The sequence below is a fragment of the Micromys minutus genome (assembly GCF_963924665.1).
Source record: "Micromys minutus genome assembly, chromosome: 12".
NCBI lineage: Eukaryota > Metazoa > Chordata > Mammalia > Rodentia > Muridae > Micromys > Micromys minutus.
In genome coordinates this window covers 868,906-894,220 of record NC_137981.1, presented here as the reverse complement: position 1 = coordinate 894,220, position 25,315 = coordinate 868,906, and the positions used below count along the sequence as shown (strand labels likewise).

The 25,315-nt window shown below is 38.0% G+C and overlaps 1 protein-coding gene across 1 annotated transcript in view; it reads left to right on the top strand.

The window, feature by feature from the left end:
* The window catches only part of CFAP20DC (CFAP20 domain containing), a gene marked incomplete at both ends in the record, with an annotated part of 221,166 nt that overhangs the window by 105,817 nt on the left and 90,034 nt on the right, over positions 1–25,315 (top strand). Inside the window, 3 exons of the mRNA XM_080926402.1 lie at positions 2,133–2,270; positions 16,982–17,118; positions 23,831–23,993. Coding sequence (XP_080782528.1) covers positions 2,133–2,270; positions 16,982–17,118; positions 23,831–23,993 — 438 coding nt within the window. The remainder of the gene's footprint in view (positions 1–2,132; positions 2,271–16,981; positions 17,119–23,830; positions 23,994–25,315) is intronic.

Below are 25,315 nucleotides of genomic sequence, written 5' to 3'. Positions count from 1 at the left end.
TTCACATGTAGATTTTGATCTCCACAGTTCTACACCTCTTCCAACATGAAATCTTAACAGTAATGGTATAATTAGAAAAAAAAATATGAAGGAATTAAAAATATAAGATGAATTCGAGTTAGTTTCACTATTTTTTCCAAAATGTATTCTGTTTAGTGAGTTCATTTATTGAATTACTGGTTTTCTTTTGTTTAGTATATGTGTTTGAGCATCTCACCGAGTAGTTCAGGTTTCTAGTTATGCATCAGCCTCATCAATACTGAGATTACAGGGTATCCAGTAATCTTCCACACCCAGCTTCACATTGATTCTCTAAATATCAGCAACAAATATAAATGAACTAAAAATAAAAATGAAAAATGCAATTTGTAAACCTAGTATTCAGACTCTTGGAAACCATTGTATTGCCACTGAGAATTGAAGGAGTGAGTTAAATCACTCATTTCTCACCTCAGTATGAGGACATTAGGCAGATGCAGTAGCTCATCTGTCTCTGTCATTGTGAAGGCTTTATACTTTCATAAGCATGTTTCAGACTAAATTTTTCTTGCTAATAGACAACATATACAGTTTTTCCTCTATATTCTAAGACTGTAATAATGAAGAGTAATCTGTTACATATATAGGTGTGTAGGTAGATCGATCGATCGATAGATAGAGTGGAAATGAAGTTAAAAGTTGCCTTAGTAAAGCACATAAAGTTGGTTTCCATGCTTGCGTATTTCCTTTGAGTCATTTGCCATTATGTGCATTTTGCAGGTTTGGTTCTGCACTAGAGAGTTTTGTCTACTGCTGTTATCTGTCTTCTTTTTGATTCTTTCCCATAGCATCACCATCTTGAAAGTGCATTTTCTTTTGTGGTGTTTTGCTTTGTTTGCTATTGTTGTTGTTGTTGCTTCTGTTAGAGCACAAGAAACACTACTGTGTTGAATATGCTTGAAGTACTAGGAATTTAATTTGATTTTTTTTTCAGATATCTAATTGAGTTTCTAATAGAGATCAATAAAGGTGCTAAGTAAACCAGACATGTTTATGTTCTCTTTATATCCCAAAATTTGAGACGCAGATCTTTGAGTTCGCAGTCAGCCTGGTCTACACAGTAAGTTTCAAGCCATCCAGAGTTACATAATGAGACTTTGTCACCAAGAAAGGAAGAAAAAAACTACAAGTAATAAAATAATAAGCAATAAAATTACTGAAGTTTTATGGCCATTTAAGACCTTTGTTGCATATAGAGAATTGCTTTGTAGATTATTGATATCAATTTCTATCTCGGCTTCTTAAAAAAAGAGGATTAATATATTTATAATAAAAAAACCACACAATTAAATAAGGTGCAATGTAATCAATAAGAACATGAGTAAAAATTTTGCTAAAATATTTGAATACCCATATAAATATAAATGAGGTTAAAGGACAGTTGAATCTATAACAGATGCACTCACCTTGGAAGCATTCACAGGTAAGTGCTAATATTAGAGGACAATGTATGGACATTTGACAGGAGACACTGCTCTTTTGGTCTGTTTCGGGTGTGTGTGTGTGTGTGTGTGTGTGTGTGTGTGTGTGTGTGTTCGCACTTGCACGTGTGCATGTGCATATGCATTTATTTGTATGACTCAAGTTCCCATGCAACACCTGTGCAGCGACTTCTCTCTGCCCTCAGCATGTGATCCGGCTAGTTCTCTCCTGACGAGCGTTCCCATGAATCCGTGTCACATAACCCATGTCAGTGGCCACTCTTGACTACTTGTGCGGAGGATTTTGTAGTTCTCACTCCAGCTTATTTTCTTTTCCTCTTAGTGACCTGCCTTTGTTTTTCCACATATTTTTTGCTATTGTGTGTGTTTCCAATGTTATTTGGCTCTTTCATTCACGAGAATCATGCCTGATTGGAGCTCTTCTCCCCAAGTCATACAGAGGCAACTTCTAATTTCCCTTTTACCCAGAAGTGCTATGTTCATTCTATAGATGTCAAGGCTAAAGTTTGCATAAGTTGTCCAGAGTTGCACTCTAAAATGTTTTGCTTTGCTTGGTTTCATTATAGTGTTTGCTCAGTGACAGCAATGGCTTACATTTGGGGAATGGAAGTTCTTCATTTCAAATAATATATGGTATTCCCTTTTCGACAGATGAACCCACAGATATTATTCCACGAAGCTGTCAACTTGCAACAGATGTTCCTCATGTCACACAGCTGCTGAACATGACAAAACTCCGCCAAACTGAAATTAAATTTGGAGGTCATCCTCTAAGATCTGCAGAATCAGGTATGCATAGAGGCTCCCATAAACATCACGGGTACCCTTCCCGCTGTCTTTCTCTAAAGATGGCCCTGTACCTTGTTCTTTCACAGTACTGTCAGTATACAAGGCCAGGCCTCCTGTAAGCTCAGGAAAACCTACATGAAGAATTTGGCATATGAACATTTGACCCACACAAAACCCTTTCTACTTGAGTAATGGGATCCACTGGGAAGGAGAAGATAGGGAGAGACGTGACACAGCACTCTTTTGTAGACTGGTTATTCCTCCACTGAAATGCACTTTATTCAGGTACTACAATGAAAGGCAAGTAATGCTGTCCTCTGTGAAGGAGCTGTAGGAGTGGAAGGACTGCAGCCAGCTGCAAGTTCATTACCAGTTTTTAAAGGACCTCCAGTTCCGCTGTGCATAGGACTGCCTTGCCTGAATATGTACCTTCAATTTTAAATAGTCTCCAAAAAAATCTTAAACATTCTGACCTCATCCCAGTTGACTAAATCAATGAAACACCTTTATATCAAACCCAATATAAATTCAACTCCCTAGATGTTTGAACCCCTAGGATATTTTTTAAATTACATTTAATAGTACAAAGTATCCTTTTCTGATGTCTGCACTCCCCTCAGAGATACTCTTTGTTAATTTGGCTAGTCTGTTTTGTTTTGTTTTGTTTTGTTCTGAACATCCTCTAGTGATTGTTATATGCAGCCAACACTGAGATCATTGGATCACTCAGCCTGGGAAGGTCATGTGATTCAAGTAGCACTCAGATACAGGGAGCTATTTCAAAGGAAGCTAAAGAAAAGTCAGAGTGATAGGCCATCTGTGGAAGAAGTAGATCCTGGAAGTATTCTGTGTATATTTATATATTTATAATATATTAATAAGAGACTTATAGAAGTATGTTAGGGCAGAAGATTGAATAAAGGCAAGGAGATAGCAATCTGTTTTTCAGGATTGCTTGAAGAAAAAAAAATGGAAATTTGTTTTTGAAAGGCTCCATGTAAGGAGTGGCTTGAATGATCAAACTCTGTTAGAACCACACTATGGGAGTGGCTCTTGTTCCTCGGGGAAGAGATGGAATGTTTTAGGCAAGTGAATTTGACGGCAGAATTCCAGGTGAATTTTGAAACAAGGTGAGATAAAAGACAACGGAGAGTAACTAGCATGTCTCTGCAGTGATCAGACAGAAAATGACCAGGCTCCAGGATGACAAAAGCTGGGCCAGTAGAAAGCAGTGTCTGAGGGAAGCTGTGGGGACACAGTCGGTGAGTGGCTTCTCACATAAGAGAAATGGTCAAGAGAGTGCTCCGAACTTGAAAGGAGGTCAAATAGAAACAGGAAAAAGCAAATGTCTGTGATGAAGGTTGAGAGCAGGAACTTCCTTGTCTGCCTGTATTTTCTCTCTCAGTTTTAATCAACATTACATGCTGGAAGTTATATATCCATAACAAATCTGCTTTTTTTTTTTACCTTTTTGCAATACAAAAGAAGTTTGTATGTAAGTAGGCACTACATTATTAACCTTTGATTGCACCATTCCCAAACTCACAGAAAAGCAGAGAGACAAAGTATGATGCAAACCTCCTCTGCTTCATAATTATCAGCTTTGAATGGAACCTTCTGCTAGCAGTGGGGCAAATGGTGAAATGCATGTACTTGCTATGTATGCTATACAGAACTAGACACAGACAGAAATAGAAAGGGTTCATACAAGCAGTATTTATTAAGGAGCCATGGGAAAACAGATGCAAAGCATAAACAGAAGCTCACTGGATTCCAGGTGGCAGCTTAGTCTTAAGATTTGCTGCAAAGTACAGGAAGAGTGTGTTCAACAACAAACCCTGTCTGTATGTGCATCTAATGTAGTTTGATACTTTTCAATAACAAGAACGACTAAGCTGTGCAGCACATCAGAGGATATGATGGCAAGTGGCCTCTCTTTACCCTTGTCCTTCCAGTGGAATGTTTTATGAACTGTATTTAAAATAAATACAAGTGTATTCACAATATCATTGTCATTTTTATTTAAAAGTCTCAGAGATGCTTAAACTGAATAAGATTTAGTAAATACGAACTATGTCAATGTTCCAGCTAAACAAATACTTCTATAGGCTATATTCAAGCCCAACTTACAGAGGAGAAAATTAGTATTTCTTTTGGTAGTCCTATAACTGGACTCTTGATGCATAATGATAGTCAATTCATCTTGAATCATGTATACAGAATATTGCTAATCACCAGAGGCCATGAGTGTATTGTCTTTTATTTGTGAATACCAAATATATCCATTTGTAACCCATTACGTTTATTCCCCTTAGGTCAGTCTCAGTGCACATGCATGATAGCCAAAATGACATGAATGTACATGGTACTGTGTGGTTCTTTTCTTACACGTACATTTCAGAAGTTGATTTTCATATGTGTGGACTTTAAATCTTACTAGAAAGGAACATATTAATGTTCTTTCCCTGTATGGGTGTTTATTTCTAATGGTCATGCCCATGGTCAGATGGCTTTTAACCATGGGTACAACTTTATTTGAACTATTTGTTTTTGTCTTTCAAAAAGTGGACTCCCACATTGGAATTTAATTGCATGAGAAAATGACTGTGTGCTTGTATAATTGGATGTGTGGTACTCATATGAATTTTGATATTTCATCATAAATGCACATATTAAAGGAGCTCAATAAATCCTCTAGAGAAGTAGCCACTTCCTGTGGATTTTCACACAACCAAAAAAAGAACCCTTGTGATTTCTTAACTGTTTTAGAATGTGTTTTATTGAATGTCATATACCTTAATCAAGAGCATTGAATGAAATTAACAAAACCACTGTTTCTAAGAAGCCATCGTTTCCAAAAAGCTCCACGTTTCTACCATTTTCTCTGTCAATTCCCAGTGCACATTGGCTAATGACTATAGAACTGTGGAATCGAATAATCTTACTTTCATTAATAGGACCCCAATTTAATTGAACCAGAGAATGTGGTCTTTTTATTGAAATGGAGCATTCAGCATTAATGACAAGATACAGTGGCCCACCAAAACACAAATCAAAAGTTGTAATTAAAAATTGGAAGGTGGCTTTCGCTAGTGCCTACCTTTCACCGCAGGTATCTTACTGGGCTGATAATTTCTTTTGTAAAAGGGGAAACTGGCACTCCTTCCTCCTCTTACAACTTTACACTAGTGAATTAATGCATCTAAAGAGAAAAGAACACAGAGTGAAAGTAGGAAGGAAGGAAAGAAAGAAGGAAGGAAGGAAGGGAGGGAGGGAGGGAGGAAGAGAAGGAAGGAAGAAGGAAAGGAAGGAGAGATATATTAGTAAGCTGCCTCTTGGACTGGTGAAATCTGTATTAGATTCTTGTTTAGAATCTATACTATGAAAGGAAAATTCAAGCCAAAGACTAAAATCTACAGTGAAACAGAAGCTAAAATAAAAGTAACTTAGTGTAGGGGCTGGAGAAATGGCTCAGGGGTTAAGAGTACTGACTACCAGAGGTCCTGAGTTCAATTCCCAGCAACCACACAGTGGCTCACAATCATCTGTAATGGGATCTGATTCCCTCTTCTGATGTGTCTAAAGACAGTGACAGTATACTCACATAAAATAAATATTTTTTAAAAGGAGTGCCTTTTGTCATAAGAGCTAAGATACCACCTATATATAGCTTATGGGTCAGTTGAAGTAATGTTATATAAATGTCTATATTGCCAACACCAATCTGAAGACCCAGAGCAAACCCTATAAAATTTCAGTGGAAGCTTTTGCATAAATAGGGAAAAAATTCTAAAATTCTTAAACACAGCAGATCCCAAATAGCCAAAGCAATTTTGAGCAAAAAGAGAGACCAATGGTAGAGGTACCAATTTTCTGATTTCAAGTTATACTATGGAGCCATAATAATTAAAATAGCATAGTACCGGCATCAACACAGATATATAGATCAACCGAATAGAATAAAGTAAAAAAAAAAAAAAAAAAAAAAAGTAAAGTAAGAAGGAAACAAAAGCTCACCTCCAGTGACCTCAATTATGAGAAAAATGTTCAAAAGATACAGTGTAGAGAAGGCAGCCTTTACAACAGATGGTACAGGGATTGCTAGATATTCACAAGTAGAAGAATTATTCTAGATTCCTGTTTCTCACCTTGTATATCACCAGTTCTAACTGATTGAAGATACATGATGAGAAACTCTGAAACTTTGGGGAAACACTTTAAGATACAGCCATATGCAAGAACTTTTTGAAATAAGACTCCAAATGCTTGAGGAATAGCACCAAGAATTGACAACTCTGGTATCATGAAATTAAAACATTAGTCCCACAAAGGAAATAATTGATTTAATTAAGAAATAGGATTCATAATGGGATAAAAATCTTTGCTGTGTTGCCAGGAGCCCGCCAAAGACCAGTCGAACACAATCTACATAGCCTGCTGAAAGTTATTATTCCAGATAGCTGATACTATCCTTAGGTATTTAGGACCCAAGTGTATTTCCAACCATTTAGTACAGGGGGCTTTTAAAGACAAAGCCAAACCTTGTTATCTTGCATGGCAGCTGAAGAGAGAGGTTTTGTACTAGCAAGCATTATAACAGAAGCTAAGATAAGCAGTTAGCTAGAAGTGGGCGTTTGCACAAGTAGGAAGTTTAACATTAGCCAAGATAAATTAGCTGGGATACCTTGACCTTGGGTTCCTAAAATAAGGCTAAGTAATTTTCCAGATGATTCTCCATAAAGCAGATACAATTCTGATTAAAATTAAATAAATTCATTCTGTATATTTGAATTATGTATCCTCTTTCCTTATCTTCAGTAAAATAAAACAACACAACTGATCACATTTTTTTCATTAATTTTTTTCAGTCTAGAAAGAATTTAGAATATATATTGAAAACTGGAAATGCCTAAAGAGTTAGGATTGGCCATTGTGCAAACATGAGAACCAAAGTTTAGATCCCAGCACCCATGAGCAAAACTAGACATCCTAAGCATACCAACCACCCAGGTCTGAGACAGAAGGATCATAATCTTGCTGCCTTCTAGCCTAGCCAAGAAAACAGGAGCCCTGGCTCAGGGAGCAACCCTGCCTCCCAGAAATATCTGAGAATGATAGAGGAAGACAGCGGATGTCCTCTTCTTACCTCCAGTATGTGCACCTGCACATACTCTCACACAGAGACACAGAAACAAACAGATAAAATACTTCTTAAAAGGATACCGATCAGTGCTTCTGAGATCTTTTATAGCAAACATATTTGTAGAACAAATATTTTCTATGCAACTTATATACTAATACATATAGCATTGACTAATATATTGCATGTAATTCACTTGATACATGTGTAATTGTCCTTGTACAAATCTTTGTGTTCCGTGCCCTTTTTTAGTTTAAGTTCCACAACCCTCCTACCTTGACCTCCTAAACACACAGATCAGAGGTATGTGCTCCCATTTCTGACATATTTCTCCTTTAGATATTTGTTATAATACTGCTTGAAATAACAAGACTCCAAGGCAAGCCACTTATGTCCAGTTGGGAACTGGCTCAAAAGCATATGGTAAGCTGTTGTCCAACTGCAAAAAGAGAGTGTACTCTGTCTTGGATGCTCTGATATATGATCTCAAAAATGTAAGCCTAGATCATATTCCACTAGTGGAATAAAAAACATTGTGACCTAGGTATGACATATGCAGAAGCTTTAAATACATGTAATGATTACCTCTGGAAGCAGGAACTAATGCAGACAGGAGTAGGAGGAAAAGAGGGCTTTCTCAAGACACATGTATTAGAAAATTTTAATTTTCTAACTATATCAATAATTCATGTTACTTACTCATTATTTTAGTCCAATTACTGTACATGTATAGATTTTTCTTTATATATTATGACACTTTAAAATTCATGAGAATTCCTATAAAATTAAAATATATTTCTCTACCAAATATTAATATTTTCACTAATGAGATATAATGGAAGCTGGAATTTGGTGGCACACTTAGAATCTTAGCACTTAGGAGGCTGAAACAGGAGAACTTGAAGTTTGAGGCCAACCTGTGCTGTGTAGTAAGACCCTGTACTAAAAAACGTATATATAATAGTTAACATATGTTAACTATCTTGAGAAAATTATTATATAGAGAGAATTACAAAGAAATAAAAATATTGGAAAATTATAAATCTATATGCTAAGGTATTTTTTAATTTGTGGTATAAAGCAATATCTAGTTATCTATACCATATCAGTGTGAGTTATAGCTATATTGTGTTGTTATTATTATTATTATTATTATTATTAAAAACAATTTTTAAGTTTAGATATATGTTGATCATAGTCTTCCCCTCCCCAAGGTCTTTCCAGATCCTGTCTCCTTCCCTGCCCACTCAACTTTAAGTTCTTTCTCAAAAAACAAAGAAAAACTCAATACAACAACAAAATACACAAAACCAAGAAGACAAAACAAAAAAAAAAAAAAAAAAAAACCCATCAAACTGTAACCAAATAATAGAAAAAACTATAAAAACCTGTATAGTCCATTAATATTGGTCAACTACACCTAAACGCAAAGCCTGTGTCGAAGTTGTTGATATATGGAGTATCATTCTGTTCGATAAAACTGATTTTCCCTCTCCCAGCACACATAAGTGACACTTCAGTTGTTAACCTTTATGCTAATGGATAGCTTTTCATTTATTCATTTTTTGTAATAGAGCAAAATAATAAGATAAAACAAAAACTCTTACATTGAAAGTGAACAAGGTAAACCAACAAAAGAAAAAGAGCTCGGGAGGAGGCACAGGACTCAGAAGCCCATTTGTTTGCACACTCAGGAATCCCATAAGCACACTACACTGGAAGCCATAATATATGCAGAGAGGACCTGATGCAGGCCCATGTAGGCCCAGTGTAGGCCCCATAGGTCTCAGTGTCTGAGTTCACTTGAGTTTTGCTCATGTTAATTTAGAGGGCCCTGTTTTCTTGGTGTCCTCTATCCTCCTGGCCTTTACACTCCTTCTGCCTCTTTTTTCCCAGAGTTCTATGGGTAGGAGTTTGGTGGCAACATCTCATTTAGAGCTGTGTGGACTCTCACTCTCCGTGCAGTGTCTGGCCTATACATTTGTTAGCATCTGCCACAGGAGGAAGCTTCTGTGCTGATAGCTGAACAAGGCGCTGAACTCTGTAGTAGAATATCATTGGGAATCATTTAATCAGTATATTTTTTTTCTTTTAGATCAATATTATTTGATTTTTCCCTAGTTCCCTGGGCTATCTAGTCTTTGCTTCTTAGTAACCCAAGAAGTATCAGGTATAGATTTTATCTCAAGGAGTGGATATTAAGTCAAATCAATTATTGTTTGGTTACCCCCTAAGCTTTGTCACAATTGCTTTAGCATATCTTGAGAGAGTACACCACTGTAAACAAAGGATTTGTGGCTGGCTCGGCATTGATGTTTCTTTTTTGAGAGCATGTAGAGCTCCTGTACCAAAGGTGCTGACAAGTAGAGGTAAGGCCTCTGTATAGCCACCAGTTTGACATCTCCATCTTCATGTCTTCAATAATGGAGTCCTGCTGTCAGTCTGTGGAGAGTAACCTGTAGTCTTGGCAACACCTGCAATGTGTGGAGGTTTCCATTTGGCCCTTATGGCCAACAATTAGATATAACCTAAACTCAGTAATGGAAGCTTTACTGAGTAAAAAGAGATTGGGACTCTGACTCCTCCATTACTTGACTTTTTCATTTGCACCACCTTCACATACACACATGATAGATAGGTGGATGGATGGATGTAGGGAACACTACAGGGACCCCATTTATGGCTGTATTCCCTAGTAACTAACTTAGTCCTTAGCATCTTAATACAAATACTTAACCAGGAGCACAGGAAAGACTTCTTGACTGAATGATCAAATGAATAAATAAAATGATGCTAACCAGATGACTTGAACACAGATATTTGCCAACAATTCATTGTGGTCATACCCAAATCTAGCCTTTAGTGAGCTGTCGCTTCTGTTCCACAATCTAAACCCTGGGCACAGCTGTCACACTTTGAGTCTCACTCAGCCTACTGTGGCGACACCATCACAGTGACAGTCTCAGATGAGGACACTGACCTGTCACAGATGTAAAGTGACTGGCAGAGCTGTCACGTGAGCACAAGGCTGGCGCTGGAGATGCATCTTCACTACTGACTCCCTTCAAAGTCTCCCCTTGCTATTTTAAAGACTATTTCCCAGAAGCCTGCTAGATTTATGGGAAAAAATGCCCTATTCTCAACCAAAATCCTAGACCAAATAAACGATGCTCCTTATTCAGAATAGGAAGCTTCCTTAAGATAAAACCATGTTTCTTAAAATTAGTTTATTTATTTTTCTAACTAAGCATAAGGAACAAAACTCGGCTAATTCTTCCACTTCAATAAATCAAGGCCTTGTAGAGAGAACTAGATCCTGCACACTGCCTTGTATCTCGTGGAGCTGGCCCAGCCTCACATAGTGTCTGAGGTCCTAATCCAGATTAGCACAGAAAGATGCAGTCTTATTGCAGTTGTTAACATTATTTTACTGCCTTTAGAAGGGTCACAAACTTTTCTAAAAATTAAATAAGACTACATACTGGTTTTAATTATTTTAGAAAGTTGAAAATGGATATAATCTCCCAGAGCCCTTCCCGCTTGAGGCAGTTACCTATCAGCTTCTCTTTTCATCATGTCTCCATGATTTGTAGACTAACAGCTCTCCAACAGCCAAAAAACAGCATTCGATTGAATACTGCACAGTGGGCATTGAATCTCAAATTAGCTAGTTACCCACAGTCCACAAGCACCTTTTGGAATGCCTTAACTACCAGGCACTAAAGCCTTCTCTCACCCCCCACTCCTCAACCCCAAGCTCTGCTACCTTTGAAATAGAACATTAAAGTCATATGTCAGCTGGTTAGTTCCTTATAGACCTCATTAACTCCTTGACATGCATTGGATTATAATATTCATGAAGTTTTGGTTCCTATCAATACAGTCATTAATCAGTCATTTTGAAATAACATGTTTTTACTTAGATGGCTTTATAAAATTGCATAGAAAACAAATATTGCATATTGAAAGGATCGCATGTGATGCCCCTGGTGTTTGTTAAATGAGGACAGCATCATGTAATCTTTTTTAAAGAAAATGAATAGGAATGTGGTTTTTGAGCTCAGACTATGGGCATAGCTTAGTTTCTTTATCTATGGACACAGAGTAAGAACATGACACATAGCGGAGGACTGAGCACCACATAGTTGTCTGTTGTAGCCATTATCCTTTAGGTCTCAGTGAGAAGTCCTTGTCCCCAGAGATTAGACACCAAGCCCTGTTGAGCAAAGTTAGAACCACTTTTTTTCTTTGCAATCCTTACTATAATCTTCGTCATTGAACTGTTTGTTGATTTCTTGCTTTAACAGCCACCTCCCCCATGAGGGTACAACCTCATTGGATGAGGCAGTGTTGCACCTTACTCCCTGTCTCACTCAGTGCCAGCCAGGCAGCACCCAGTCACTACTAAGGAATGAACAGAGAAAGGAATAAGCAAATGTGAATAGGTTCTGTATGCTTTAAATGTTATTCAAGATGGAAGGTTATTAACAACCTGTTTACTGGCCATCTACTCCCTCAGAACACAATCTAAGCGTGTAGCATGCCGGCTTTCAGATATCCTTAACAGAAAATGCCACAATTTAAGTATAGTATTATCTCAATCTTGTGAATGAAAAAGATAAGGCTTTAAAAGGTCAGGTGCTTCATCCAAAATAGCATGGCCGTACTAGAATCAACCTGTGTTCATGTTTTGTGTGTGCTATCGAATAACACCATACGCTAAAATAGAAGTTAACCCAAAATCTGGACCCTGGCACCAAGTAGACTGTTGGATGAAAGTGTCAGGCATGACCCCAGTGGTGAAGGTTGAATTATAGCATGTCTGGATGGCTAAGCTTTGAAACCTGCAAGCTTAAATGACAGTAATAATTAGAACATTGTATCTTGAGACCAAGAAAAAAATGAATGTTTATTTCTATAAAAGACAATTAGAGAGTACAGCCTCAGGTTTTCCAGTCTAACAAAGGCCCATCAGTAAAACAGCAAAATAACTAATGGTAAATCCCTGACCTCTGTCGAGTTCACTTTCCACAAACTCAAGAAAATGAAATGCCTCAAGCAGGATTTTAATCTAATCTTGATATTTAACCTTATTTTCATGCAGATTGATGTCAGCCTTTAAAGAAGCTACTTTTAAAATTCAAAGCACATGCATTTCTGCTTATAGGTTCCTTCTATTAAGATTTTTCTTGTTAAAGAAACTTTGTCCCTTCTACTTCTTATTTTAGAAACCAAAAACCTAAATTACTTTACCTTGTAGGACTTAATCAGAGCCTATCCAAACAAATGCATAATGTAGTGCACATTAATGGAGAATTAACTTTGATAGTTAATATGATTCTAAGCAGTGAGTTATTAAGAGAGAGAAGGATTTGCAAAACTGGTATGTTCCTTGTGGTATCAATCTTAAACTTATCTTAAATAATAGAGCATTTGTACTCTTTTATGGCCAAAAATGCAAACGTTTTTTAAAAATAGAGAGAAACTTAAATATATTGTGGTGGCTCATTCTCGACAATCGGTCTTTTTCTAAAATCCAGAATAGTATCTGGATAGCGCAAAATAGTGCAAAGTCCCTCAATATTGTATTCCTACGAAGGCCATTTCAGGTTTGAATAGACTTTGATATCCTTGATGGGGAATGCCATGAAAAGTGCCCAGCTCTCTTCTCGGAACCCAAGGTCAGGATGTCCCTAGTTAATTTATCTTCGGTTTTGCTAAACTGCCTTTTATGCAACCCTCCCCTTCTAGCTAACTTTTTCTGAGCTTCTGGTACAACAGTTTGCTTCAAATGACTTACTTTTGCAAAGCCTCCTGTGGCTACCAAGTGTTATAGACACTCAGGGCCACTCAGGTCTCCCCATCCCCAAATACTTGGGTATGTATTAGCCATCTAAAATAAATACTTTAATTGGCTGTGCACTTTATCTGAGGGCTCATCTCTGGTAGACAATCATGACACTAGTTTTCTGTGATCTGGGATATGACAGCATTTCAGGTTTGCCTGTGTCTTTAATACTCACTGCACATCCATCACTGGGTAAAAGACTCCTTTGAGAACAAGAGTACTATGAAGACATAAGTGTGAAAGAGGTCACTTTAACTGGGGAGAAGAGAGGGAGGAGAGATAAATAACACTAAGGATATTTGATAGAGCCATTGTGTGTGTGTGAGTGTGTGTGTGTGTGTGTGTGTGTGTGTGTGTGTGTGTGTGTGTGTAAAGTTTCAGTGAAGCTGCACTACTTGACATGATAATATTCCCAGCATGAGCCATAGACATAACAAAACACCAAGTACCAGGCACAAGAAACCTTCTTCCAAGTCATTGCTTATGAGAGAGTCCAAGAGACTCCCAGAACAAGATAGCCTATTACCACTGCCCTTCAGTGCCTCCCAGAAAGTAAGGACACCATGCTCTTCAGACAGGGCTGGGGGTATTCTGTCTAGAACTCGCTTGAGAGCTGCCCCCTGATGTCCAGGTCTCGTCATAAGATGATGTGAGCATGAGAGGAAGGTAATTCGTAGTCTAACCCGATGTATAGCCTTTGATGCATAATGACCAGCCTGGCAAGGGATCCCCAATAGTAACATAACAGCAAATATTTTAGGGGTAACCAACAGCTGTCTAATTGGATTTACAGTTTCCCTCAATAGGAGTGGCTTCATGCCTGATACTGTAAACCCAGCCACCTACCCAGATGAGAACTACTACAGCCATTTGCCTAAAGCAATAACATTTCCAAGTTGTATTTTAATAGTATTTATCCTTATACCAACAGATAAGTATAGTTCTTGTTGTCCTCATCAAATAAGCTTATTTTGCAACAGGTACAGACCATTAGAGACCCACAACTGATGAAAATACAATGGAACATGATCATGAACTGGTAGCCCAAATTGGTAAATCTGTAATACATCCCCTACACCAAAGCGTCAGGAAACAGAGGGTATGCAGAAGCCACAGGACCAGGTTGCCGTGCTGTTAGACAGTGTATTCTCAACACGATGGGGAAGCTACACCCATACAGTTCCAACAATATGATGCACAAAAGAAAGCACTGCGTAATGGCCACTGTGGATGGAGGGATCTCATCAAGCAGTGACTGCTGAGAGAAAGAACTGGCTTTCTCCAAGGACAAGCTTCCTGATAAGTTAGCTAATCCCAGTGTCAGCCCTAAACACATACCATGCTAAACACACTCGGTGGGTGTTTCTATGCATACGCACATGCATCCATGCATGTGTGCACGCTATATGTTATATGTATATGTAAGTGTGTATACATGTACAAATAATTGGAGCAATCATGAATTTGGATGGAAGTGGGTGTGGGCCATGGTCGGAGTCGGACGAAGAAGGAGGCGTGTGTAAATAGAGTACTCGTGTGTAACGTTCTCAGAAAAAGAAAATATTTAAACTTTAAAAGTTCTAAGTGTAAGATGAGCAGTTGATATGTTCTTCCTTTTTTAATATTGAGGATGGAACCTTGTCAATGTGGCTGCTAAACTCTCCAACTCCAATCCCTGTTTTAATCTTATATTACATTTGTAATTTTGGTGAAATTTAATCATTTTCTCCCGTGTACTTGGCAGACAGGCACACAGAATACAAAATGAATGGTCTTTCACAGCAAATCACTTAAACTGATTGGAAGGAAACTGAATTTAGATGATGACTGTGAGAAGAAAACAAAACCAGGAAATCACCCTTGTGAGGGATTGGAAGAAAAAGATGAGCTTGTAATCTGGCAGTTCTCAGGGTGGAGAAGGAAGGGCTCTGCCCACATGGTACCACCGTCCTCCAGAGGCCTTCACTGCATCCTGCAGAGCCTCTCAGTACTCTGCCTTCTAGTATGCATTCTGGTTGACCATCAAAAATACAAATGGTATCTAATAGATTTTACAAATAGCCTGGAATTTGAGTACAGTTCTTTTTTCTACCTTCAACCTGAGAAACTGACTATGTTCTGTTGATTCAAATGGACATTTATAAGTAAATGGAAAAATATGGAAGCAAGTTGAGGGGGAGGGTGTCTATTTGATAGTAGGAATTTTTGCATATAACCCAACTGGCAGGAGACTGTTGTGGAAGCCCTGCTGATATTCAGAGCCTAACCACTCAGAGTAACTGTGACCTTTTGACCTTCACCTTCACATCCTCCTCACTGATTTAAACATAAAACCCCATGGAGATATGTTGTTGTTGTTATTATCATAATTAGAAATACCAGTTTTAATCCAGCTTCCTTTTGTACTCAGTATGATACATTCATTTTCCTTAGCAAGAATATACCAGATACCCAGTCTATGTCAAGGTGTCTAAAGAAGTCACTATTGACTTTTTAATCCACTGGAGCATGGCAGGAAATGCTGAAGAGATATATAAAGGTGAATTTCCAGCAAGTTCTCTGATGAGAGAAATTTTATCCTCATGAGAAAGACGCAGAAATGTGTCTGAAAAAAAATGATAACTCAGACATAGAGACATAGAAGTACGTGCATCCTCACCCCAGGGAGGACATGACACCTTGGAGGAAGAACTGTAAAACCATAGTGTGGAGAGAGCAGGACACAAGGTGTAGGAGGGAAGGAAATAGCAGAGGAGGTGTTTAGAGATGGTGAGGGCTTTCAGAGCCACTGGGTAGCCACTGAGGAACTGAAGGAAAGTGAAGGAGAAAATACAGAGCACCGGAACAGTCACAGAATGTCGTGGGTAATTTGTATACTCACTATTATTTGAGAATTACTATACACAGAATTTTTTATTAAGATACTAAAAACATTTTCCCCTAGAGAAAATAATTTAAATAGAATTATTTCAATGGAACACCAAAATATGTATTGTTTTCATTTTAGGTAAGTAATTTAAATAAAATTATTCACCATAACTAAACAAATATTCAAGTGTATGTTTCTCAGGCATTTTCCTAGAGATTATGAGCCACATAAATGGCAATTATGGTGTTTTCCTCTTGAAGAATCTCAAGGCTTGTGATCCAACAGAAGCAGTTCTCAGAGCAGTGGGAATGAATTGGAAAGTTCAAGAACAGCAAATGTGGCATGTTCTAGGCAGAAGGAAGTGAGAGCCTGAGTGAGGACAAAGGCAGTAAGACAGGGAAACTCGGATGACGGATGACGCTAGGAACGAGACTGATGGATGGAGAGGCTGGGCTCTTGTGGAAACCCTTAAAATGCTGACAGCATACTTTAATGTGTTGGGCAGTGGGTTAACCATGAAAGTTTTAGGGAGAAAGGAACAAACCAGAGTTACCTTAGAGATGGCAGATGTTTCCTGTCACCTTTCCTACTTGGAGTACAGATAAATTAATTACCTTTGAGCCTTCTGTGTAGGTATGTGGGACACATGACTAAGTATGGGAAATAAAATTAAGATGTGCCAACTCCTTCTGAGTTTCTAATACTTCCTTTCATAATCCTTTGTTCTCTTGCCTTATCAGAAACACCATATAGATTCTATGTATCTAACACACTATTTGCATTTTGATGTTGACATCAAAACTGAACTTGAAGAAGTACTTTTGACATGGTGTCTTTTACTTCCCTGTTAACAGATCAGTTCATCAGCAGTGGAGCAGGCAGCATCCGAAACAGTAAAAGTCAAGATGTGTGCCACATCGCCTTTGGGTCCAGGGTTCTTGGACCACCTCCACTCTCTGGCAGACGGAATAACCTAAGGCTCTCCACTGAGGTGGGCAGAGGTTTGAAAATCTTACCTAAGCCAGGAGGTACAAGGTGGGCAGGAGGTCCTAACAGACATGTGGGTTGTGGAAAGGAAGGAAGGAGAAGCTAAATATGTACCTGAAGTCGGTTTATAAATTTTCAACAGGAATTTTGGATCTTAAAAGAGTTTAATTTCTTTTTCTGTCATGTCAACATAATTGAAATTTTTGTAGTCCTTTCATTAAACATGTTGTTACAGGCAAATTATATTTTACATATTTTCTTGGTTATTTTATTTACTGACATTTCAAATGCCCTTCTGAGGTTCCCCTCCCCAAATGCTATTCCCTCTCTGCTCTCCCCTCTCCCTGCCTCTGTGAGGGTGTTTCTGCATCCACCCACCCACTCCTGCCTCAGTGCCCTAGCATTCCCCTACCCTGGGTCATGGAGCCTCCACAGGACCAAGGGGCTCCCCCCCCCAGTTATGCCCAATAAGGCCATCCTCTGCTACATAACCAACCAAAGCCATGGGTTCCTTCCCCCATGTGTACTCCTTAGTTGGTGGTTTAGTCCCTGGGAGCTTTGGGGGTCTGGTTGGTTGATATTGTTGTTCCTCCAATGGGGTTGCAGAGTGCTTCAGCTCCTTCAGTTCTTATCCTAAGTACTATATTTGGGTCCCCACGCTCAATCCAGCGTATGCCTGTGTGAATCTTCATCTGTACTGGTCAGGCTCTGGCAGGGCCTCTCAGGGGGCAGCTATACCAGGCTCCTGCCACCAAGCACATTTTGGCATCAACAGTAGTATCTGAGTCTGGTGTCTGCAGACGGAATGGATCCCTAGGTGGGGCAGACTCTGGATGGCCTTTCCTCCCATCTGTGCTCAACTCTTTGTCCCTGCATTTCCTTTTGAAAGGAGAAATTCTGGATTAATATTTTTGAGCTAGGTGGGTGGCCCCATGCCTCAGCTAGGAGCTGTGACTAATCACTGGATATGGTCTTTACATTTTCTGTCTCCCCTTAGTTGGATATTTTGACTAATGCCTTCCCTGTTGGGTCCTAAGAACCTCTGACTTCCCTGGCATCTAGGACGTTCTAGTGGATACCCCCGTTCCCCATCCCCCACTGCTACTCTCTTCCATTCAAACACCTGACAATCTGAACTTCTAGCCACAATCTCCTCTCATATCTGAACCAGACAACCCTATTTCCCTCCCTGTCCTCTCTCCCTCCCAGATCCCTCTCTCCCTCTACTTCCAAAAATTATTTCCCCCCTCTGAATAGAACTGTAAGCATCCACATTTTGGTGTGGTCTTCTTTCTTCTTAGGTTTTATATGGTCTGTGAGTTGTATAATGGGTATTTCAAGACTTTTACCTAATATCCACTTATCTTCTACATACCACGTGAGTGTGTTTTGTTACATCACTCAGGAAGATATTTTCAAGTTCCATCCATTTGCCTTTGAATTTTATGAAGTCATTTTTTTTATAACTGAGTAGTGCTCCATTGTGTAAATGTACCACATTTTCTGTATCCATTCATCTACTGAAGGACATCTGTGTTCTTTCCAGCTTCTGGCTATTATAAATAAGGTAGCTATGAACATAGTTGAACATGTGTCCTTGTTATATGTTAGGGCATCTTTTGGGTATATATCCAAGAGTGGTATAACTTGTTCCTCCAATAGAACTATTTCCAATTTTCTGAGGAACCACCAGACTGATTTCCAGGGTGGTTGTACCAGCTTGCAATCCCACTAGCAATGGAGGAGTGTTCCCCTTTCTCCACATCCTCAACCGCATCTGTTGTCACCTGAGTTTTGTATCTTAGCCATTCTGACTGGTGTGAGGTAGAATCCCAGGGTCATCTTGATTTACATTTTCCTGATGACTAAGGATGTTGAACATTTCCTTAAGTGCTTCTTGGCCATTCAAGATTTCTCAGTTGAGGATGCTCTATTTAGCCCTGTATCTGATTTTTAAATACAACCGTATTTGTATTGGAGTCTAACTTCTTGAGTACTTGGTATATTTTCGATGTTAGCTTCTATCAGGTATAGGGTTGGTAAAGTTCTTCTCCCAATCTGTGGGTTGCCATTTTGTCCCATTGACAGTGTCTCTCCACTTGAAGCTTTTCAATTTTATGAGGTCCCATTTGTCAATGGTTAATCTTAGAGCATGAGCCATTGGTGTTCTATTCAGGAAATTTGTCCCTGTGACAATGTGTTCAAAGTTCTTTCCCACTTGCTTTTCTATTATATTCAGCTTGTCTGGTTTTAGGTGGAGGGCCTTGATCCACTTGGACTTGAGCTTTGTACAGGGAGATAAGAATCTATCAATTTGCATTCTTCTACATGCGGACTGCCAGTTGAACCAGCACCATTTGTTGAAGATACTGTCTTTTTTTAATTGAATGTTTCTAGCTCCTTTGTCAAAGATCAAGTGACCATTAGGTGTGTGGGTTCATTTCTGTGTCTTCAAGTCTATTCCATTGATACCTGCCTGTCTCTGTACCAGTACCATGCAGTTTTATCATGATTGAGATGTCCTACAGCTTGAGGTCAGGAATGGTGATTTCCCCAGAAGTTTTTTATTGTTGAAGATAATGTTTGCAATCCTGGATTTTGCTCTTTCTAACTCTATGAAAAATTGAGTTGGAATTATGATGAATATTGTATTGAATCTGTAGATTGCTTTTTGCAAGATGCCCATTTTTACAGTGTTGATCTTTCCAATCCATTGAACATGGGAGGTCTTTCAATCTTCTGAGATCTTTTTCAATGTCTTTCTTTAGAGACTTGAAGTTCTTGTCATACAAGTCCTTCACTTGCTTGGTTAGGTTCACACCAAGGTTTTTCATATTGTTTGTGGCTGTTGTGAAGGGTTGTGTTTCTCTAATTCTACTTTCTGCCTATTTATCCTTTGAATAGAGGATGGCTACTGATTTATTTAAGTTAATTTTATATCCAGCCACATTTCTGGAGGTGTTTATAAGGATTAGGAGTTCTCTAGTGGAATTTTTGAATCAATGAAGTATACTATCAGGTCATCTGTAAACAGTGATATTTTGACTTCTTCATTTCCAATTTGTGTCCCTTTGACATCTTTTTGTTGTCAAATCGTTCTGGCTGGGACTTCCAATACTATATTGAATAGGTAGGGGAAGAGGGGGCAGGCAGCCTTGTCTAATCCCTAATTTTAGTGGGATTACTTCAGTTTTCTCACCATTTAGTTTGATGTTGGTTACTGGTTTGCTGTATATTGTTTTTGCTATGTTAAGATATGGGCCTTGAACTCCTGCTCTTTCCAAGACTTTTATCTTGAAGGGGTGTTGAATTTTGTCAAATGCTTTCTCAGCATCTAGAGAGATGATCATGTGGGGTTTTTTTTCTTTGAGTTTGTTTATATGGTGGATGACATTGATGGATATTGAACCATTCATGCATCCCTAGAATGAAGCCTACTTGATCATGGTGAATGGTCATTTTGATGTGTTCTTGGATTCGGTTTGCAGGAATTTTATTAAGTATTTTTGCATCCGTGTTTATGAGGTAAATTGGTCTGAAGTTCTCTTTCTTTGTAGGGTCGTTGTGTGGTTTAGAAATGAATGTAATTGTGGCTTCAAAGAATGAGTTAGGTAGTGTTCCCTCTGTTTCAATTTTATGCAACAGTTTGAAGAGTATTGTTATAATGTCTTCTATGAAGGTCTGATAGAATTCAGCACTAAACCTATCTGTTCCTGGGCTTTTTTTTTTTTTTTCTTTTGGGAGACTTTTGATGACTGTTTCTGTTTCTTTAAGAGTTATGGGACTGTTTGGATGGTTTATCTGATCCTGATTTAACTTTGATACCTGGTATCTGTCTAGAAAATAATCTATTGCATCCAGATTTTATAGTTTTGTTGAGTATAGGCTTTTGTAGTAAGATCTAGTTTTTTTTTTTAATTTTCTTAGTTCCTGTTGTTATGTGTTCTCTTTCATTTCTGATTTTGTTAATTTGGATACTCTGTACTCTCTAGTTAGTCTGGCTAAGGGTTTATAGATCTTGTTGATTTTCTCAAAGAACTAGCTTCTGGTTGTGTTGGTTCTTTGTATAGATATTATTGTTTCTATTTGGTTGATTTTGACCCTGAATTTGATAATTTCTTGCCTTCTACTCTTCTTGAGTGTATTTGCTTCTTTCTATTCTAGAGTTAGTGTATACTCTCTCCAGGTTCTTTTTGGAAACACTCAGATCTGCTTTACACTGCTTTCATTGTGTTCCATAAGTTTGGGTATGTTGTGCCTTCATTTTCATTAAATTTTTTAAAGTCTTTAATTTTTTTATTTCATTCTTGACCAAGTTGTCATTAAGTAGAGCATTATTCAGCTTCCATGTGTATGTGGGCTTTTTGTTGTTTTTGCTGTTATTGAAGACCACGTTTAGTCCATGGTGATCTGATAGGATGCATGGGATTATTTCAGTCTTCTTGAATCAGTTGAGATCTGTTTTTGTGACCAATTATATGGTCAATTTTGGCGAAGGTACTATGAGGTGCTGAGAAGAAGGTATACTCTTTTGTTTTAGGATGAAATGTCTTATACATTTCTATTAAATCCATTTGGTTCATAACTTCTGTTAGTGTCACTGTGTCTTGGTTCACTTTCTGCTTCCATGATCTGTCCATTGATGAGAGTGGGGTATTGAAGTCTCCCACTATTATTGTGTGTGATGAAGTTCTGCTTAGAGCTTTAGTAAAGTTTTTTTTTTTTTTAATAAAGGTGAGGGTTCTTGCATTTGAAGTTCATATTGATAGATTTTTTGATGCATATGATGTGTCTTTTCATATCTTTTTTTTGGTAACTTTTGGTTGAAAATATATTTTATTCGATATTAGAATGGCTATTTCAGCTTGTTTCTTGGGACCATTTACTTGGGAAATTTTTTCCGAGCCTTTTAGTCTGAGGTAGTGTCTGTCTTTTGCCACTGAGATGAGTTTCCTGTATGAAGCAAACTGGGTCCTGTTTTCATATCTAGTCTGTTAGTCTGTGCCTTTTTATTGGGGAATTTAATCCATTGATGTTAAAAGATATTAAGTAATAGTTATTGTTATTTCCGGTTATTTTTGTTGTTAGAGGTAAAATTGTGTTTGTGTGGCTATCTTCTTTTAGGTTTGTTAAAAAGGTTTACTTTCTTGCCTTTTCTAGAGTGTAGTTTTTCTGCTTGTGTTGGAATTTTCCATCTACTATCCTTTGTAGGGCTGGATTTGTGAAATGATATTGTGTAAATTTGGTTGTCATGAAATATCTTGGTTTCTCCATCTATTGTAATTGAGTTTTGCTGGATATAGTACCTTGGGCTGGCATTTGTATTCTCTTGGGTTCTCTATGATGTCTGTCCAAGATCTTCTGTCTTTCGTAGTCTCTGTTGAGAAGTCTAGTATAATTCTGATAGGTCTACCTTTATATGATACTTGACCTTTTCCCTTACTGCTTTTACTATTCTTTCTTTGTTTAGTACATTTGGTATTTTGACTATTATGTGCTAAGAAGAATTTCTTTTCTGACCCAATCTATTTGGAGTTCTGTAGGCTTCTTGTATGTTCATGGACATCTCTTTCTTTAGGTGAGGGATGTTTTCTTCTATAATTTTGTTGAAGATATTTACTAGGCATTTAAGTTCATAATTTTCACTTTCTTCTACGCCTATTATCCTTAGGTTTGGTCTTCTCATTGTGTTCTGGATTTCCTGGATGTTTTAGGTTATGAGTTTTTTTATTTGAGGATTTTACTCTGAGGTCTGTCAGTGTTTTCTATGGTATCTTATACACTTGATATTCTCTCTTCTAGCTCTTGTATTCTGTTGGTGATGTTTGCATCTGTGACCCCTGATCACTTTCCTAGGTATTCTATTTCCAGGGTTATATCTTTTTTGATTTCTTTATTGTTTCTATTTCCATTTTTAGATCCTGGATGATTTTATTCAATTCCTTCACCTGTTTAGTTGTGTTTTCCTGTAGCTCTTTAAGTGATTTTTGTGTTTCATCTTTAAGGGCTTCGATTTGTTTACCTTCAAGGTATTTGTATTCTACTTGTATTTCTTCAAGATCCTTCTTGAAGTTCTCTATCATCATCATGAGGTATGATTTTAAGTCCAAATCCTGTTTTTCTGGTGCGTTGGGATATCCACTACTTGCTGTAGTGTGACAACTGGGTTCTGATGTTGCCAGGTTGTCTTGGTTTGTGTTGCTTTGGTTCTTGCACTTCCCTCTTGCCATCTTGTTATCTGTGATGTTAGTTGGTCTTACCGTCTCTGACTGGAGCTTGTTCCTCCTGTGGACTTAGGAATCAGAATATTCCTGGGTGATCAACTCTCTGCAGTTAGGTCGGAGGTAGCACCTTGATTCCTTTGCCCTGTGAGTTCCTGGCAGTCTTACTTTGAATAGTCAGTAGAGAGAAAGTGGTTTCTTACCTGTAGGCTTAGGAGTGAGAGTGTTCCTGAGTGCTCAGCTCTCTGCAGGCAGGTTGTAGATCCTGATGGCACAGGGACAACCCCACCTCTGGGCACAGATGGAGATCAGAAGGGTCCAGTCCCAGGAATTTCTAGGATTTTCTAAGTTTTCTTCCTATCTCATTTTAGAGACAGTTCCTCTAGGTTTTTGCCTAGCTTATTTGTCCAAGTTTTTTTTACTAGATAGATTTTATCAAAAACCAATGTAGGTCTTCTATCTTTAAACATACAAATTAGTTCCTTTTCCTTACAGACAGTAAGATCTATTGGGTCCAAAAATAACCAGTTGTGCCAGCAGCCTACAGAAGAGAATCATGTGAACAATGTGGACGTGTCAGCTTTGCTGGTACCTCAGTCTGAACAGCAAGGGGAGAAAGGAAATACTCGCCCTATGCAGCAGACCACACCTCTTCCTGGTAAGAAGCAATCACTAGAAAGTAAGAGCCAAGGGAAAGTAGTGAGAAAGGCTCTTACTGAGATGAATCAAGCAGGGTTCAAGACTGAGCTAAGTCCAGAAAATGACCATTTAATAATGAGAAGGGTAGTGACTGTTAAAATACATTTGGAAGGTTTATATATGCATTATCTTGTCTTCTCTCTCCTTTTGTTTAAAGTGTGGTCTTAAATAGCTGCAATGTCCTGGTTTTGCTCTCTGACCATGATGCCAAAGTAAAATAACATCTCATTACCATTATCATTTGCAAACTCCATGTTTATTTTCTGGTTTCAGTTTTTTGTTTTTTTGTGTTTTTTTTTTTTTTTTTTTTTTTTTTTTTTTTTTTTTTTGCAGAGTAATGTTTATTTTCTGTCATTGATTAAAAAATAAAAACAAAAACAAAAAATAAGCAGCTTCTGAGGAAGATTGGTCTCATTTCAGATTCACAGCTTAAGTCTAACACAGAAATAAAGTGACTTGCAGCTTGGATCTATTAGAAAAATTTAATTTTGTCAAATGCTTTCTCAGCATCTACAGAGATGATCATGGAGCTTTTTTTTTTCTTTGATTTTGTTCATATAATGGACGACATTGATGGATTTCCATATATTGAACCATTCTTGCATCCCTGAGATGAAGCCTACTTGATCATGGTGACTGGTCATTTTGATGTGTTCTTGGATTTGGTTTACAAGAATTTTATTCAGTATTTTTGCATCAATGTTCATAAGGGAAATTGATCTGAAGTTCTCTTTCTCTGTAAGGTCTTTGTGTACTTTAGGAATGAGCATAATTGTGGCTTTGGTTGGGAGACTTATGATGACTGCTTCTATTTCTTTAGGAGTTATGGGGCTGTTTATTTGGTTTATCTGATCCTCATTTAACTTTGGTACCTGGTATCTGTCTAGAAAACTGTCCATTTCCTCTAAACTTTCCAGTTTTGTTCAGTATAGGCTTTTGTAGTAGGATCTGAAGCTTTCTTGAATTTCCTCAGTTTCTGTTGTTTTGTCTCCCCTTTCATTTCTGATTTTGTTAATTTGGATAGTCTCTCTGCACCCTCTAGTTAGTCTGGCTAAGGGTTTGTCTGTCTTGTTGATTTTCTCAAAGAACCAGCTCTTGGTTTTGTTAATTCTTTATATAGTTCTTTTTGTTTCTATTCGGTTGATTTCATCTCTGAGTTTGATTTCCTTTAGTCTACTCCTCGTAGGTGTATCTGCTTTTTTGTTCTAGAGCTTTCAAGTGTGCTGTCAAGCTGTTAGTGTAGGCTCTCTCCAGTTTCTCTTTGAAGGTGCTCAGAGCTAT